At 37.7% G+C, this 18,401-nt stretch overlaps 1 protein-coding gene across 7 annotated transcripts in view; it reads left to right on the top strand.

The window, feature by feature from the left end:
- Positions 1-563: 563 nt before the first annotated feature.
- The window catches only part of LOC132520881 (phospholipid scramblase 2), a 30,240-nt gene continuing 12,402 nt past the window's right edge, over positions 564-18,401 (top strand). Inside the window, exons 1-6 of one of the 7 annotated variants that reach the window (XM_060149665.1) lie at positions 567-1,118; positions 6,208-6,255; positions 7,313-7,338; positions 9,812-9,892; positions 14,512-14,714; positions 16,691-16,733. In XM_060149665.1, the coding sequence (XP_060005648.1) occupies positions 7,326-7,338; positions 9,812-9,892; positions 14,512-14,714; positions 16,691-16,733 (340 nt within the window). In that variant the 5' untranslated portion in view covers positions 567-1,118; positions 6,208-6,255; positions 7,313-7,325. Of the gene's footprint in view, positions 1,119-6,207; positions 6,256-7,298; positions 7,339-9,811; positions 9,893-14,511; positions 14,715-16,690; positions 16,734-18,401 lie in introns of those variants that run through there. The other 6 variants (XM_060149667.1, XM_060149663.1, XM_060149661.1 and 3 more) reach the window with 6 other exon arrangements.

Genomic DNA, 18,401 nt, shown 5'->3' on the forward strand with positions numbered 1-18,401 from the left:
AATCCCAGAGAGACTGAGGACTTAGTGACTTCAAGTAAAAGGGAGAATAAAGTTGAAAATTAAAGATCAAAATGAGAAATGCTTGAAAGTCTATATTCACAGGTCTATTCACCAACCCTCATTCACTCTCGCCACGGAGAGAATGTGGCAATGGTATATACCACCCTAAGCAAGGTGTAAGAGCTTTTTTCTGTTTAAAACATAACAGAAACTTCTAGAGATTCAAAAACAATATTCATGGAGGAGGAGAGGTTGAAAAAAAAACATTGAAAATGGAAGGTACTGGATCTCTACCGTTTTCCTATTCCTTCTGCAGCAGATATCAGCAGTCAGAAAGCTAAACGGCAAGGTACATATCACTTCTTTTCTCCATATCCAGCTTTGTTTGGAAGATCATGTGTTACTTTGGTAAATAAAAATTTTACTAGAAAAACAACAATGAATCCTTCAGGTCAACAAATATTTTCTTACTGCGCCAGTTTGCCAGTAGCGGCGCTGGAAATAGTGAACATTCTAAACACATCTGGTTGATTGGACTCTCCAAAGGAGTTAACATCATTTAGTGGAAAGAGAGAGACAGAGAGAGAGCGAGAGAAAAACAGAAAAGACACCATAAAGAAAAAACAAGTTTGACTCGCCCTCATTTGTACTCTGTACCGCTTCCTGCTTCCTGGCGAGGCCACCCCGGGGGCGGCCACTCCCCTGTTAATGACCAAGTTCCAGCTGGTTTCGACCTCCCAGTTCCTCGCGGCCCTGAACCTCAGAACCAACGTTTTTGGAGCCTCCCAGGGGTCAGAAAGGGAGCTGACAATCTCTCCACGCTGCACTGGGGCGGCGGTCCCGCCTCGGGGTCTCAAGCCTCTCGCAGCTACGCGGAAGCGCCAGTCCGGGGACGAGGGCGGGAAGCCCGTTTGGAACTCAGGATCTAGGTAAACGAAACCAGAAGCCACGGGTTTCGTCACCACGGTCTCTCGGAGGTCTCTTTCCTGGTAACTTCAGGGAAGGTTGTGTAAGGAGCACTCTTGACTGCCAAGGGTCGGAAGCCGAGCATCGGCTCCGCGCCCGGGTTCCCCGAGCTCGTCTCACCGCAGGCAGCGCCGGAGCTGCGGCGGCCACAGGTTGGTGGGCGGCGTGCTCGGTCTCCTCCCGCGGGTGTCGGGCGCGGGGCTGGCGCGGGTTCCCAGGCCGGGCGGGGGGCACTGGGGGCTGCTTGGGAGCGAGGGGCGCGAGGGCCGGCGGGTTGCATTTGCGCTGAGGTTGGGGGCGGGGGGCTCGGGCCCCAGCGGCCTCGGGAAGCGACCGCAGAAGCCGACCAGGGACTCAGCAGGGAGCCCGGCTGACCTAGTCCTATCCCGGCCCGTCCCAGGACCTTTCCAAGGCCAAGGTGTTTTCTGCCTGAAACCGCCTCGTAGGTTCGAATGCGCTTAGTCCATCTCTTAATAGCGCGGAAGTGCGCTGGATCATGGCCAGAACCTGGGCTCAGCGGTATCTGCGAGCATTTAGGGGTATTCAGAGGGACGATTAATAGATCCTGCTAGCTGTCGTTGAACAGTCAGTATTAATGAGGAGTGTGGCTGCAGCCAAAACTATACTAGGCACCCTGGGACACCAGACGAATTGGGAAGACAGGCGGTTTATCACATAGAGGCTAAAGCCAGTAGCTCAGGAGCCCACCTGCCTGACTTGAACCTGCCTCTACTACTTAATATCTGTGGACTCCCAGGCAGTTTCTTCCTACATGTTCCTTCCTTGGCTCATCTCTGAAACTGGGTAACGATCAAAAGTTACAAGAGTTAGAGTGTGACGTATAACTTTGGCACTGCAGAGTGTACTCAGTAAACATTAGATTTATTACTTTAAATATTTGAGCAAGTCCCTGATCCTCCAAGCTCACTGTCTGGTTCCCATGTGGTTTTATTTAGACAGCTATTCCAGCAAATCCTGGAATGGCCACTTCCCAGTTCCGGGAACAGGCAGTCCGTGTTTCTCCTAGTTGAGCAGTTTGAGATGCACGGTTAGTGCAAGTGTCACTTGCTTAGTGTGAAGTATCAGGAGATTCAGGGTCCCCTTGTTCTTCCTGGAGCTTTCTTCACAATGGCACTTTCTCTTAATACCACCCTGGCAAGTATGACAATTGTAGGGCTTTGAACACTGAACAAACACAAGGAAATGAAAAATAAATGAAAAGGGAAGTGAGTGGGTTTCTGCAGTTGGATAGAAGTGTCACATGAAACAGCTGAGTCACAGATTAGCCAGCCTTCACATCTGTAAGGTAACTGTCCTTTCTGACTGAAGGGAGTGAAATAATACTGTACACAACTATTGAATCAGCAAGCACCAATTAAGCGTCTTGTCCTGACAGGCCATGCTCTGGCCTTTGAGAGCTTAGATAGGAAACCTGTAAGAACTGTTCCCTGTTCACCTCTCCATCCTCTGGTCCAGTGATCTCTCTCCTTCTATGCTCTGTGACCCACAGATCTTTATTCCCTTGAATGAGCCAAGCTCCCTCCCTCCAGCCTCAGGACTGCTACCTATGCAGTTCCCCCTGCCTCTAATGCCTCACCCCATCCAAGTACACACCTCCATAGCCTAGTTGATTGTAAACTGCCTTTGGCTCTCAGATGTGACTTTCTGACAACCCCACTACACTATCTAAATTAGTGCCTCCATAACTCTTTCTATAGAACCATTATTTTTATTCATAGCGCTAGTATTTGTAATAATATATTGTTAATTGTCTGCCATTTTGTTCTAGTGATTGTTATAGTGCCTTACATGCTCTGTGCCTTCAAGCAATATTCCTTGGAAAGAGGCACAAACTTTATAGTGAGTGACTATTTACAGACATATTTATTTGTGTATATGTGCATTTATATATGTGTACGTGAGTGTGTATACTCTACTGCATTTTCTTTAATAGTGCTAAATTTTAAAAAACCAAAGCATTGTAGTTAAGCAGTGCTAACTATTGTGCTTTACATTTTTCAAATTTTTCAAATACTAAGTACTTACAAAAAACTCTTGCCTGGCCTAGTAAAAAAAACAAATAGGCAGCAGTAAATCCGAAATTCCTGCTCTCTGCCTTACATAAGAAAAACACCGTAAAGATAGTCTCTTAACAAACTTCACTGAAAATTGGCAATTTGGGATAATGTCTTTTTTTTTTTTTTCCAGTGAATCAAGGACATGACTGCAAAGGAAATGAATCGTGAATCATTCATATGAGCTAGTTACTGAGCTGTGTGACATTAAGTAACCATTAACCTCTCTGGCCTTAGTTTCCTCATTTTTAAGGAGGAAAGGAAACAACACAAATTTGTGAGGGAGCTCTCAGTTGTCAGGAAAGGCTCTTCAGGAGTAATAAAGCAACCAAACTAGGATAGCTGACATAAAGATTAGTTTATGTGTCTTTGGTCTCTTTGGTTTAGTTGCTAGTTTTGTACAACACTTGACCACCTCTCTCTCTGTTGGTCCCAGCTGATGAAATGTCTACGTTGTTCTTCAAGGTTTACTATGAACTGCTATCCCAATGTGGTTCTGAGCATATTTGTTTTGATTTCTTGAATCTAAAATACAGAAGTGGTATTTTATAGGCAGAGTCTCTCTTATCAGGTTCCTTGCACTGATGATGGCCTCAGCCACCCCACTTCGGTCCCCTGTCTTGGACATACGTGTACTGATATATTCAAATCCTCACCAACATCTTGGCCACCTGTTTGTGTGAACCCATCTGTTTTTGCTCTGCTTGTGTTTTACCAAAACCACAGTTCAACAGATGAAGTGCTTTTGACCTTAGGTGTTAACCTTTCTAAATGCATAAAATTTACCTACAAACATAAGCTGAACAACATGGAAATTGCTTGATTTGTGACTTACCTCAGCAAGGGTTGGGTTCTCCGCTAGCTCTGTCTAATTCCTCCTCTCCCCCTAGTCTAGTATCTCATTTTCATTTATTCATAGGAAGTTAGGGATATAGAATTCTGGGATTGTGTTTAGAACAGTAAAGTTTTGTTAAAATAATTAAGGACACATATCTCCATTTTGGGACTCTGAGAAAAATGTCAACTGGCTTGGTTTTTGGCAGTTAAGTAAAATTGGATAAGTAACCCAAATCTAGTTTATGCCTAGTTCATAGGCTTAGTAGTTTCAGGATCTTTCAGAATTAGGGATGTTTCCCCTTTGGGTTGCAGGTTATACTTTAATATTTTTGACGAAATAAGATAGAAATTTCAGAACCCCAAGAGATGGGTCAAAGGGTTTCCTGTAATATGAATTGTGGAGCCACAACTGGATATCACGTGCACTATTTCCCCTTCTCCCGGGTGGTAGAGGTTTATGATTATCTAGTATCCCATAGCACCAATAGAATATGTCTTAATGGTGTCTGATAGAATAAATTTAACAGATACATGCTTATATGTATAGTATATGATGCCTTAATTTCCTCAGAAGCTCTCATTTAACAAGTTAGGATAAGTGTGTAGTAATCAGATTATAATTTGGAATTCTGTATTGGTCCTGAAGTAATTATGATTCCAGTGGTACAATGTATAATATGACTTCATTAGAGTTCTTTTTCTTTTAGTACAGGATAAATATGATTTTCTTGCAAGTCTTGCTGTGATTTGTTTCTTACTAGGAGTAGTGGAAGACATTATTTAAAAGTTATAATATTAAATTAATTAACTAATAAATTAATTCATCCAGGACACACAGCCCGATCATTCCCAAAACTGAGTGATGTTATGTCTTGTAATAGAACCATTAAGTTTGAGAAAACCAGAACATCCTTAAAACAGCAAAGGAGAGCAGACAGGGATGAACATGGGGGATGTCTTTAGTCCACAAGTGCGTTATTCTGCCTGTGGCACACATACAGGTTCAACTGTCACTTCACATTTTGCACCAGAGCTTATGATGTAACATTTTTCATGCTTGAGATATTAGGAACTTGTGAAAATTCTAAAAACTACAGGAAAATGAAGACCCAGATTATACTGCAGTAGTTTTGCCAACAGGTACTCATCCTCACAAAACTATAGTTTAAGACTCAAGATATTGTGACCAAGTAGGAAGGAAAGAGTAAATATGAACAAATGAGCTCTGTTTGAGTCTGTTTCACTTCCTTTTCTTTGATTTCTGTGCAAGGAGAGAATTATCTCTGGCTTCATGAAAAGTAAATACTCATAGTCATAGTTGGTACTCATTCTGCAAGGACTTGGGTACTTATTGCTCCATTGCTTAAGAGCCTCCACCTGTTCCTAATGTGATGCATAGCACTCGTGTATGAATTCCCTCTCTTTCTAGCACATTATTTATTTCTGACTGGCACTGAATTTCCCAGGCTCAAACAACTAAATGCTAAGAAGAAATATATTTTAAATTAAAACTAATTTTTTTTTCCTCTCAGATGTATAGACTTGCCCTCCAGAAACTATGGAATTTTTTTGCCAATTCAGTGATTTGTTCACTGAATTGTGAACAATTTTGTTCACAATTGTGAACAAGTAATTTGTTCACACAAAAATAAATTGTTTAATTCTAAAAATTAGACCTCAGGTATTATTTAGGATTTTTCCTTGAACTGAGCGCCCTTCTGACATTTTAGGCAAGGCAGGAATGACTGAAACAGTAGTCCCTTAAAATTGCTAAGTTGATTGAAGGGCCATATAACATTTTTTAAAAAAACTAATCATATTATGAAGTGGTCCTATGAGAAACAGTAGTTAAGTAAAATCTTGAGCTGTTTAGTCCAGTTTGTTAACTAAGGGATACTACGCATTTCTACTCCAGAAATGGAGTAGTTTTTAAATGTTTTATGTATGTTAGGGTATTGAAGATAATGGGTATGAATTTTAATATACAGTCTTTGATCACAGAACTGCATGTTGACAAAAGTAATCATGGTCTATTTTATATAAGAATTTAGTCTCCTTTCTTAGTTGTCCTTCATATGATAGAACATAAAACACAATAATGGCCTTTGAAAACTTTTGGTATGCTTTTGTTACATGTGTTTATTAGCTTATTGTTCACCTTCTTGAATAACTGCAGAAAAACATAAATCTTAATCTTTTTGTTCTTTTGTCCTGAGGAGGTCCATAGCACTTGGTTTCTGACCAGTTAATGCTAACAGGGTAGTATTGTTCTAAGAAAATCCAGGAAGTCAAATCTGTAACAAAAAACGTATTTTTAAATTTATTCCAGGGCCAAGAAAACCCATTACTGAACTCCTTGAGTATATATAATTAAGAGGTGACTGTAATTGGAATATTCTTTAAAGTTTTACTATATTATTAAATTTTATGCTTATAACAGGCAATGATAAATCGATAACTTAGAAAAGGAGAAGAGAGATATAGTTTCTTCTTGGGAACATTGGATTTTAGTTAAGGATATGGAAAGATCAGTTGACTTTTATTTACCATTTAGGATAACACAGTAGAAGGAGCTAGTAAAGGGGCAGCAAAAACTGGAGAAGGCCTGGGAAGGGTAGAGCCAATTCATATTAGTGTGTGGGTCCCACATAAAACAACTGAGTAGCAAATTTTTGCCTAATGTGTTAATTGTAATTAACAGGCAGATAGGGGTTGGGATTTAAAGTGGAGAGATAGGAAAAGTAGTGACTGGATAATTGTGGGAAAGACTAGGATGGGATCAAGGCAGTAGAAGGCAGAAGTATTGAGTATAATGTTTTTTATCATTATTTTTCTGTAGAAATAAGCAAGACAAAGTTTCAGTTGGATTATCATGGTGTTACAGCTACTATAACCCCTGAGTATATGTTTTTAGGCTAAAATCATGTATTGATACACAAACAGGGGGTCAGGCCTTCTCAAATTTGTTGCTGAAGATGGGCAGAACATGTCCTCAGGACCTGGAATTTCCAGAGATATTTACAGCAGTGTGACCTGATAGCTAACCTTTTTCCTTCTCCTGCTGGACCACACCTGCAGCCCAGCCCTACAGCTGGATGCTGGATTGCATGCTCCCTGTAGATTGTGTATGTTGGAAGGCTCCAGTTTTTAACTGGAGGGCCTTGGGTTCACAGTGTTTCTGTCTTTCTGCCTCATTGAACCCTCTCTTCTCAAGATTTTTAGAAATTGTCCACCATCCTGGACTGACCTACAACTTGTAAAATCCTACTCAGAAACATAGCAGCAGGGAATACAGTCAAGACTGAAGGGTTTAAATGACCAGATTCTGGAAGACTAGATGAATAGAGGAATATCTCATGTGTATATAGTTTCAGAGCATCTTGTTTCAACTGTCATATTTGAATTATATATTTATATCAGGTCTTCTTTTTCAGAACTGTTTAAATCATGGAAAAACAAAGTAAGTAATTTAAGTGTTTACTTTTCACCTATAATGTTAAATCTCTTGTTAATGTGTTATTTGTCATAATGTTCTATTCAGTTTCTGAAAGGATATAATTTGCTTTGTGTTGTTTATGTTCCAGAATCCTAAGTCTGGGCCAGTGTTTTGGCTATAGAGAAGATGTACACAAATATCCATAACCACTAATTTTTCCTTTAAAAATAAAAAAGCCTTAGATAAACCTAAGAAATTTTAGGCTTACTGGGAAATATGTTGTATAATTTATATTACATTTCATCTGAATCAAGTTTCCCTTTTCTTTGTGCATTTTATATACAGAAAGACTGTTCCCATCATATTGTTTAACAAACAATGAATTTAATATGCCAGGACATTGTAAGAAAATGCTCAGATACATCCCCAATATATATCTCATAAAATACACATGTGAATAGGTTTAAATAAATACAACTTTATTTTATGGCTTTTTTTTTTCAAGAAAATTCTAAATAAGATGAGTATTAACCAAACATGTAAAAAAAGACTTTGTCTTTTAAAAAATTCAAGTTTCTGAAGAGAAAAAAAATCCTATGGGAAAAATAGGGAAAACAAAATCCTGTTTTCTGAAGGATCTCTATTCTCTATGTTTGTTTAGATAGCTAAAGAGATGTTTATCTCTACCACAATGCCAGCCTTGCTACATATACTAGATACTCTTTAGGACCAGAAACCTTGACTTTCCTTCACGAAGTTTCATGATTTTTCTTAATGCTTGCTATACTAATTTAATTGTATTAACAATACTTACTTTTTAAACGTAAATTTATATAGTATTAAGCTATTTTCTTTGCTACAAAAATAGGATGCTTCAAATCACTTAAAAAAAATCATTGGGTCATGGTGACAATTACCTTTTAACTCTTCAGCTTCCTATATACAAATGCATGTGTTTGTATGTATATGTGTGCATAAATTGAAATAGAATGTATGTATGTATATAAATATAGAGAGAAATAACAATAACTTGTTGACACTATGGAAGTCCTGTGATTTTTGTAAGTTATTCTAAGTTGCATTTCACAAATGCAGAAATCCATCCATAATTCATATGCTCTCTGATCTACTTGAGCACTCGCCCATGCATTTATTTTCTCTTTGTATAAATTCCCGTGGAATTCCTGAAACCAGGATCATTGCTCTAGTACCAAAACCCCAGGGATTATGAGCTCCTAATTTCTTGAATATGTCAACTCCTTGATATGTGTGTATATTTACTCTTGTTTAAACAGTGGTACCTGTTAAGAGGTGCCAAAATGTGACATATCATTTAAGGATGGGTCTTTAAGTCTTTCAAGACCCATGATACATACAGGAAATGTGTCAGATTGAAAGTTTGGTCAACTTTTTCTTCTGCACCGTTGCCATGTCCCCATTATTCAAAAATAAACTATTTTGAATTTACCGTTAATAAGCCATAGGGAAGAGACGAGAATATGGTGTAAGTGTAGTGTCCACTAGACCATAAATTCCATGAAGGGAGAGCCTAACTGAGGGTGACACAGGAGATGCTAGTACTAAATATTTATTTTCTGGCCAGGGTGCTTGCTAAAGGAATGATTAGGTAAACACAAATATGAAGAACTAGGAAACTGAACCATTTGTACATACATATTAAAGATTATTCAAACTACATTGATTAGCAGATAACAAGAGTTAATATGTTTATTTATTGTAACTAAGTCAGTTATGATTTTTGTAGTTCAAAATCAGTCAAATACTGGGAATTTCCTATAGTTCAAACGTAATGGGGTAGTTTCAGAGTAAGCATAAAAAGGATATTTAAATACTGAATTGCATGTATTATTTTAAATATTTAAAACATAATTCTTATAGCAACAATTATAGATATCTTTAAAATCACCTATTATCCTTCTATTACCAAACCCACATCCAACTAGTTTCATTTATCTCCTTCTTCACAGTCTATGTAGTTGGTTTTTTTTTTCAACATCTTTATTGGAGTATAATTGCTTTACAGTGGTGTGTTAGTTTCTGCTTTATAACAAATTGAATCAGTTATACATATACATATGTCCCCATATCTCTTCCCTCTTACGTCTCCCTCCCTCCCCCCCTCCCTATCCCTGAGAAAACCATAATTCAAAAAGAGTCTATGTAGTTTTGAAACAATCTATTTTTCCTAGTAACAACAAAATCAGTGTATGGGAGAGAACACTCATCAGGCATATTTGAAAACTAGAAATTCAGCCCCAGTAATTAGCTGCCTATTTTATCAGAAGGGAATTTGTTTGAAACAAGATTCTACTGCAGACTAACTCTGATAACAGGCATAGCTTTTGTTAAGTGAAGAATTCACTTTGTTTCAATACAACACAGGAGCATATAAATGAAATTATCTAAGAACAATGCATTTTTTTTCTGATATGTATTTTTTTAAGAAGATATATGTTTACCTCTCCTTGAATTGCAGATGTGCAAATGAATGATCCTTACCCAGGAACACAGTTGCCAGGCGGGTATCCCCCTGAACATCCTCCGGCAGCTTTCCCAGGTAAAACACAGGCTTAAAGAATAAAACAACAAAATTTATGAGTTATTGATATTCCCCAAAGGGTGTGTGTGTGTGTGTGTGTGTCTGTCTGTCTGTCTCTGTATTTTAGTAGTGTCTTTTACTAAAAGTTCAATAATGAAATTTGTAGCCTAGTTCTGGATTTTTTTCTTTGACTATACGTTATCATAAATATCATTAAAATATTTTTTATTTATAGTAAAAGAATAGTAAAAGTGTTGTGTTAATAAAAACAGTAATGAATTGACATTTAGCAAATAAGATATAAGGTTGCACATAAACCCCAAAATACACATATTAAGTAACAGATTTTATCGATTCTCCATTCGTTCTGAAAATTATGGTCATGCAGTCACATTTAGGAGATTTATCTCTGGGTGCTTTTGAGTCATTTATTATCTAGGGTTAATTATGTTAAGTGATTGTCATGCAAAAGAGATGACTGCTTAAGCCTGGAAGCTTCAAGCAATAGAAACATAGCTACCTGGGATAATTCTCATTTTTATTTTGTAACATACAAAAATGTGCAACCTTTGCTTTTATATACATGCCTTGCCTTTCTAAGAAAAGTAACTGAGTCATATCGCTACATACCAAGTAATATATTATTTCTTTTGAACCACTGCATAGAAGACTTCAGAGATTTTCATTTAGACAAATGCAGTTATCAACATTACCAGAACTTGGGCTTCCCTGGTGGCTCAGTGGTTAAGAATCCTCCTGCCAATGCAGGGGACATGGGTTCAGGCCCTGGTCCAGGAAGATCCCACATGCCGCGGAGCAACTAAGCCCGTCACACCCACTGAGCCTGCACTCTAGAGCCCGCGAGCCACAACTGCTGAGCCCGTGTGCCACAACTACTGAAGCCCATGCGCCTAGAGCCCGTGCTTCATAACAAGAGAAGCCACCACAGTGGGAAACCCGCACACCGCAACGGAGAGTAGCCCCCGCTCTCCGCAACTAGAGAAAAGCCCGCGCGCAGCAGCAAAGACCCAACACGGCCAGAAATAAAATAAAATAAAATAAAAAACGTTACCAGAACTTTACCAAATGGCAGAGTTCATGGTACACCTACATTTGCAAGTAGGCCGGCTACCCACATCTTGAGAGACCATCCTGAGGACTTAGGATCAGAAGGAGTCTTGTTTGGCCAGAAGGGTGTATGCATTTTTTATTCTACTCTGAGCAAACAAATCTGTTTAGGAGCTGAATGGCTTGTTTAGTTGTCTAGCCAGAAACCTCAGTGGAGCCTGGATCTCATCCAGATGTTTGCATTTAAACGAATGCGAGGTAGAAAGACTCCCAAGGCTCTAAGATGATAGTTCTCAAAGGTGCCTATACTTAAGTATTACTTGTAAACTACTGAAAACACTAGTACCAGGGCACTATCCCAGGAAAACTGAAACAGAAGCTCTGGTTGTGGGACCCCAGGATTGGTAATTTTTTAATTTCACAGGTGATTCTAATGTGCAGCCAGGGCTGAGAACTGCTGCTCTCAATTTTTAAATGGTTGGTGTTTGAAGAATTATTAGCAAGTCTATAGTATGCACCCAAGGCACTTGGAGGATATTTTAATCCACCCATGGCTAAATAATAGTAGGCGATACATAATTAAGTTATAATGAGACTTGAGAGTCTGTGAGAAAAATAGCTCAAATTTATTTCTCAAGTCGAAGGCCAGTATAGCACAGGTCTTTTATGACAGTGATGCTAACAATAGTAATAGATTAAAACTGAGAGTTTATTGTGCCTAATGTGAATTAACTCATTTAATTCTCAGACAATATTATGGGGTAAATACTATTAATTATCACCATTATGCAAGTGGGAAAACTGGCATAGAGAGGCTGGATCAGGCTTCAAGTTCTGGCTTCTGTACTTAATAGTTGTGTTGTGGTTTTAAGCAAGTTGCTGTACCTCCAAGCCTCAGTTCTTATCTATAAAATGGGCATAATATTTTGTAATTCAGGCGTTTTGGAGATTAAATGAGAGTATGTGTAAAGCAACTAGCACAATGCCTTACAATTAATAAATGACAAATATTTACTAACTATTATATTAATAATATATTAAATCAATTGGGCTTTAGGTAAATTAAATTTCAGGTAATTCTGTATGCTTAATCCATTGATTTGGGAAATAATTATCCTCTCTAAGAATCTCGTGAAGGTTTAATAATGCTAATAATGTAACCAATTAATTCACATCTCCTCCCCCTCACTGGCTTGCCTGTGGTTTCATCTTTGCACTGTAGTCAGTGATGTTTAAAAATAGTTATCTGTTAATATTACAGACAGTACCCAATGGGTACATCATTGGCTTCCTTTTGCTTTCAGGATAAAGAGCAAAATGCTTAGTTTGGTCCACCAAACCCAAGGGGCTCCCCTGCCTTCTCCTTATCTGTCTCTTAAGACTGTCTGTCCTGTTCAGGTAGACTGGCCTTTTTGCAGATTTTTAAATGCACTGTGTTTGTTACTATCCCAGGGCTTCTTTCTGAAATATTCATTCCCTGCTGCCCACCTACTCAACTCCTTTGTATTCCTCAGATCTCAGCTGAGGGTGGTCCTCAGGGAGGCTGTCCCAACTCCCTCCCTCTGTCTCTCCCCATCTAAATGCCTTCCTTTGGCACATAAAACCCTGGTCCCTCCCTTCAAAGCGCTTGTCTCTGATTTTAGTTAATCACTTACTGACACTGGTGTTGTAGATCCCTAGAGTAAGGGTGAGTGTAAAATTCTCTCTCCCATTAGGCAATGAGGGCAGGGGTTGCATTTGCATTTCCCATTTTAAATCCCAGTGCTTGGTACTCCTAAAAACTTTGCAAGATATCACACAGATCATGGAACTCAGTCTTCTGTTTAAAATCCCTAAAGCCTGTCAATCACACTTGGAATAAAATCCACACTCCTTATTAAGGGGCTCTCAAGATGAATTGATCCTATTTCTTTACTGACAGCTGTTTCTGTTCTTCCTCTCCCTTATAACGTCCCTCTCTTTCTCAAACATGTCAGATTTATTCCTAAAGTCAGAGATTTTGTATTTGGTATTCCTGCCTCCTGGAATATTTCTTACCATATCTTCACACACACTTTTTCCCTTCTCAACTTTTAGGTGTCAACCATAAATTTTATCTATCTAAAGTAATTGGTTGATACCTTGCCCTTTTCCCCATGTATTTTCTTCATCAGGTCAATCTGAAATCTTTTTTTAAAATTTATTTTCTGTCTCCTAGAAGTTGCCTCTAAGCTCCCTGAGAGCAGGTTGCCTTGTTGATAGCTGTATCCTCTGATTCTAGACCCAATCACATTATAGATCATCTGTAAATATTTATTCATTTAAGAGGGAATAAGTTATAAAACTATACTTAAAAGACATTGCTATGAGGTTTAGTCTGTCTTCTGAGTCTTACTTTTTATTGGTGTATGTATTTTGTCGTCAGTATTCCACTTAAAAGTATTTACAATTTTCCTGCTCTAAGTGTTAAATTTTGCATAGCCTTAATTGTTAAAATATTGTGGGACACAGTTCTTTGCAACTACATCCTCCATTCCTATGGAACAGCTACTCTGCAGACTATTCATTTAAGTTATAAAGTTATGAAGCTTCATATTTGTAATCACACATTCATGTGGAATAGAGTATATACTCATTTCTTCCTCTACTGTGCGTAATAAGTACTTGAGACAATTTTGCCTACTATAAGGTTTTACCTTCCTTGGTTCTCAAACTGTATTTTCCAGAGAGCTTAGGGTGCTAAACTGTGAAATTTACATTTGTAACCTAATATCATAACTTTTTTTTTTTTTCACATGGAGGGTTTTAGGAATGGGATACACCATGGGTTAAACCTTCAGGCAAATTGTTAACCCAGAGGAGTATCTGGGCAGTACTGGAAGGAATGACATACCCTTACCACTATACTAGGGTTTCTCAACAAAGATACTACAGTATTTCGGGATGGATAATTCTTTTTCTTTTTTCAAGGCACCATTCTGGTCCTTGTAGGATATTTAACAGCATCCCTGGCTTCTACCCACCAGATGCCAGTATCCCCTTCCCTTCAATTATGACAGCCAGAAGGGTCTCCAGACCTTGCCAAATATGCCATGAGGGGACAAAACCACTATCAGTTCTATAGAGATAAGAAATGTCACATGTTGGAATTCTAGAATTATCATTTTTTACAGGGTGGTTTGGTCCTAGAAATGCTGACTCAAAGCCTTTATTCTGGGCTTTCTACTCAATGCCATCCCTCTTTTCCTGGAAGCCATTCCAGAATTTTTATGTACCTGATTCTAGATCGTTGTTGACTTTCTTTCACTTTATTAGATTTCAAGCATATTTTCACCTGAGTTTTGAATGATAAGGGTAAGGCTGTGGGGCAACTCTAAACACAGCCTAAAACCCTCAGAATAGGAGTGGACCTGAAACCACAGGTATTTCATTGAAAAGTCACTGAGAGAGAAAAACACAAACCTTAAGCTTCATAGAAACAGGATTTCTAAGTAGAAATTGTAGTTTGTAGATAGCTGGGTGATCCTAAAAGAGTTGAAGTTTGCATTTTTCTCTGCAGTTACAAATAATTTCACATGTTCATATTTCAGGACCTCCAGGATATACTGGCTATCCTGGCACCCAGGCTGGCTATCCAGTCCCGCCAGCTGGCTATTCAGGTGCTGGCCCAGTCGGCTTTCCTGTCCCATACCAACCAGTGACTAGTCAGCCAGGCGCACCTGCAGGGGTACCATGGATGCCAGCACCATCACCTCCATTAAACTGTCCACCCGGATTGGAATATTTGACTCAGGTAATTCAATGCATAAAAGACTCATTAAAAACAAAACTGTGCTTCCAGTTTACTTAATGAGATTAACAACTGGCTAATTCACAAAAGTCTGAAATGGTAAAACAACATGTTTTGCTTACAGATTACTCTAATTCTTCTAGGTCAGGTTTACTTTTAAAGCAAAATGAAAATGTCTTAGGAAATTGTATTTTCTATGATCTTGAATATAATCTGCAATAATAGCTAATAGCAAACCTTTATTAAGCTTCCAGGCTTTGTTCCTAAGTATAATTCATGTACTTACTCATTTAAATTCTTTTTTAAAAATTCTGTGATATACAAGTGCTCTAATTATCACCATTTTACAGAAGAAGAAACTGAGGTCCAGAGAAGTTACATAATTTGCTTAACATCAAAATGCAGAGGAATTGGGAATGGCTTTTTACTTCTGGAACCTTAGTTCTGGATCCTGCCCTTTAATCCCAATACTGAATAATTTCCTAGGAGTTGGAAAGAACCATCAAACTCGATTTAGTGTTGATTTTCCGTAAGTGGTACCAAGAAAGGAGTTATTGATTTGTGTATAATATGACCTACCTTTCATTATACTTAAGAAAATTACATTTTTATGTTCCTTTTGTTCTTTGGAAGACCCAATTTTATTAATGCTACCAATAAGAAAAAAAAATTCCTGGATTTTAATGTACTACATGATAGCTTATCTCAGCAATGCGAGATTTAGTATTTGTCTGCCATTAGAAATCTGGTAGGTTAGTTTTCAGTAAATGAATTGTCTCTCTTGCACTGTCTGCACTAATTTAATTTACTACAATGCACTTGGGCAGCCTATAATATAAGAATTTTGCACTGTTGGTGGGAATGTAAATTGATACAGCCACTATGGAGAACAGTATGGAGGTTCCTTAAAAAACTACAAATAGAACTACCATATAACCCAGCAATCCCACTACTGGGCATATACCCTGAGAAAACCATAATTCGAAAAGAGTCATGTACCACAATGTTCATTGCAGCACTATTTACAATAGCCAGTATTTGAAAGCAACCTAAGTGTCCATCAACAGATGAATGGATAAAGAAGATGTGGCACATACATACAATGGAATATTACTCAGCCATGAAAAGAAACAAAATTGAGTTATTTGTAGTGAGGTGGATGGACCTATAGTCTGTCATACAGAGTGAAGTAAGTCAGAAAGAGAAAAACAAATACCGTATGCTAACACATATATATGGAATCTAAAAAAAAAAATATATAGTTCTGACGAACCTAGGGGCAGGACAGGATAAAGACGCAGACGTAGAGAATGGACTTGAGGACACGGGGAGTGGGAAGGTTAAGCTGGGACGAAGTGAGAGAGTGGCATTGACATATACACACTACCAAATGTAAAATAGCTAGCTAGTGGGAAGCAGCTGCATAGCACAGGGAAATCGTCTCGGTGCTTTGTGTCTACCTAGAGGGGTGGGATAGGGAGGATGGGAGGGAGACGCAAGAGGGAGCAGATATGGGGATATATGTATACATATGGCTGCTTCACTTTGTTATATAGCAGAAACTAACACACCATTGTAAAGCAATTATACTCCAATAAAGATGTTTAAAAAAAAAAAGAATTTTGGTAGCTCCTAAGTTCTCTAAGAAATACCCTAAGCAGATTTTTTTTTTAAATTAGGCCCTTACAAAATATTTGGGGACGTTGTCACCTACTACAAATGATGATATCAAAAGGAAGAAAAAATGTTTAGATTTGTAGAAAAAAGCTCTTTAAATGGATGAAAAGGTCTTAATATTTCTTAGGCCCTTCTGGAAAGAACATATTAACTTTAAATCTAGAAGTAATATAAACAATTATTAAATATTGATAAATGTTGATAATTGATTACATACATTCTTCTAAAATATAAGAACACTAATGTTAATTTGTTTGGCTTAATAACATATGGTTACAGCTTAATTTTTTTTATTATAATAGATAGATCAACTATTGATTCATCAGCAAATTGAACTTCTGGAAGGTATGTATTCATTGTATTTATCATATTTCTAGGAAGAGAGGACATTTATACAGATAAAGGCATATCACCAACCACAGATATAACACCTTCAGTGATGCTGGATATTAAAACTGGTTATTTACAAATGTCTCTCTTCGTGATAATGAATTGATAAGGATTATCAGCAGCTCATTTCTTGAGTTAGGAGCCAAGTGGTAAAATACTATTATGCTGGACATCTCTCCTCATGATACAGACCCTAACTTAGAAGGAAACCAGTCAAAACTTACTGTTGTTCCCCCTTCTCTCTAGAAATCATTTCAGTGATTCTATCACTTTGCCTAACCTCTGTCCCTTCAACTGTTTTTTCCCCAGTTTGTGATGTCCTTGCAGTTGTCACAGAGCCACATGCAATAGTTCAGTTCCCTTAGTAAATATATTTCCAGAGCAAGTGAACTCTGAATTTGGATGGATGGGAATGTTTTGGAAAATTGCATTACTGCCCACAGTTTCTCTTGGGAGTCCAGAGGAACCCTATAAAACCCTTTTTTCCACAGGCTGTGGATATCACCTTGGGCACAGGGACACTGCACTGGAGGGTGTTGACCAGCCGGCCAAGAGGCCTGACTTCCTAGAATGCCACTGGTGCTCCTTTGAACAGGGCCTGACTCCTACAGCTGTTTCCTTAGGTCCAGTGCTCGTCAGGTGCAAAGTAAACTTAAGAAGCCACTAGATGTTTCAGGACTGCTGCCGGGGGAAAGGGAATCTGGGTAGATTCATGCACTACAGTATCCTCCTTATAGGTATAAAGAGGTCAGTGAAAACGCTAATAGATTTTAGAATATATCTATTAACTCTTTCTTCACATCTTTGCAAAGTTCTTTTCCATTGATAGAAATTATGTGAACTGTGCTACTGTAGAAATACGGTTGATATTTGGTTAGAATATATAATTGTTGCTTATTACACTTAAATTACTTGTAATGTACACTTAGATATTTAGAATGTTCTCATTTTCATTAGTTTGTTTATATTACATTTTCTCTGGAAAGGAACTCTTCATATGATAATTTATATTCTTAACTTTTTTAGTGATTCATTTTAGGGAATTTATTCTTGATATTATAAAAAACAAAAAAACAGACACTATACATTATATAGCACTCCATTTATAGTTTTAAGATTTATAAGTTTTATGTATATATTTGGAAATATATATGTATTAATCATGAAATATAAATTTCAAATTTAGTAGTTATAAATTCTTCAGTTTTTTAAAGAAGGATGTCTAATTTTCTTTTCTTTTTGTCTCCAACTGAAAGTTTATATTTTAACATTATGAGCAGTATAAAGAAATAAAGATTACTCAGTTCATTTTTAGCACCTGAGACTATGACAGGCACTTATACATTTCCCAATTCAAAACTTAATAGACAATAAAGACATAACCATAGAATTCTCTTATTTTATTTGTTTTCATTTTTTAAGTAACTAGAAGGAAGCTTAGATTGTGTAAGCCCACTGATCTCATTACACAGATAAACAAGCTGAAGAATTTTCAGATTAAGCTACTTAATGAAACAGTTAGGTAATAGATCCCATTTCATGAATCAGTTTAATTTTTTCACATGAAATATTTGACTGGCCGATATTGAGGTAAAGGGTGGTTCTATTAAAGGCAGGGTCAGG

The sequence above is a fragment of the Lagenorhynchus albirostris genome, chromosome 5 (assembly GCF_949774975.1).
Source record: "Lagenorhynchus albirostris chromosome 5, mLagAlb1.1, whole genome shotgun sequence".
NCBI lineage: Eukaryota > Metazoa > Chordata > Mammalia > Artiodactyla > Delphinidae > Lagenorhynchus > Lagenorhynchus albirostris.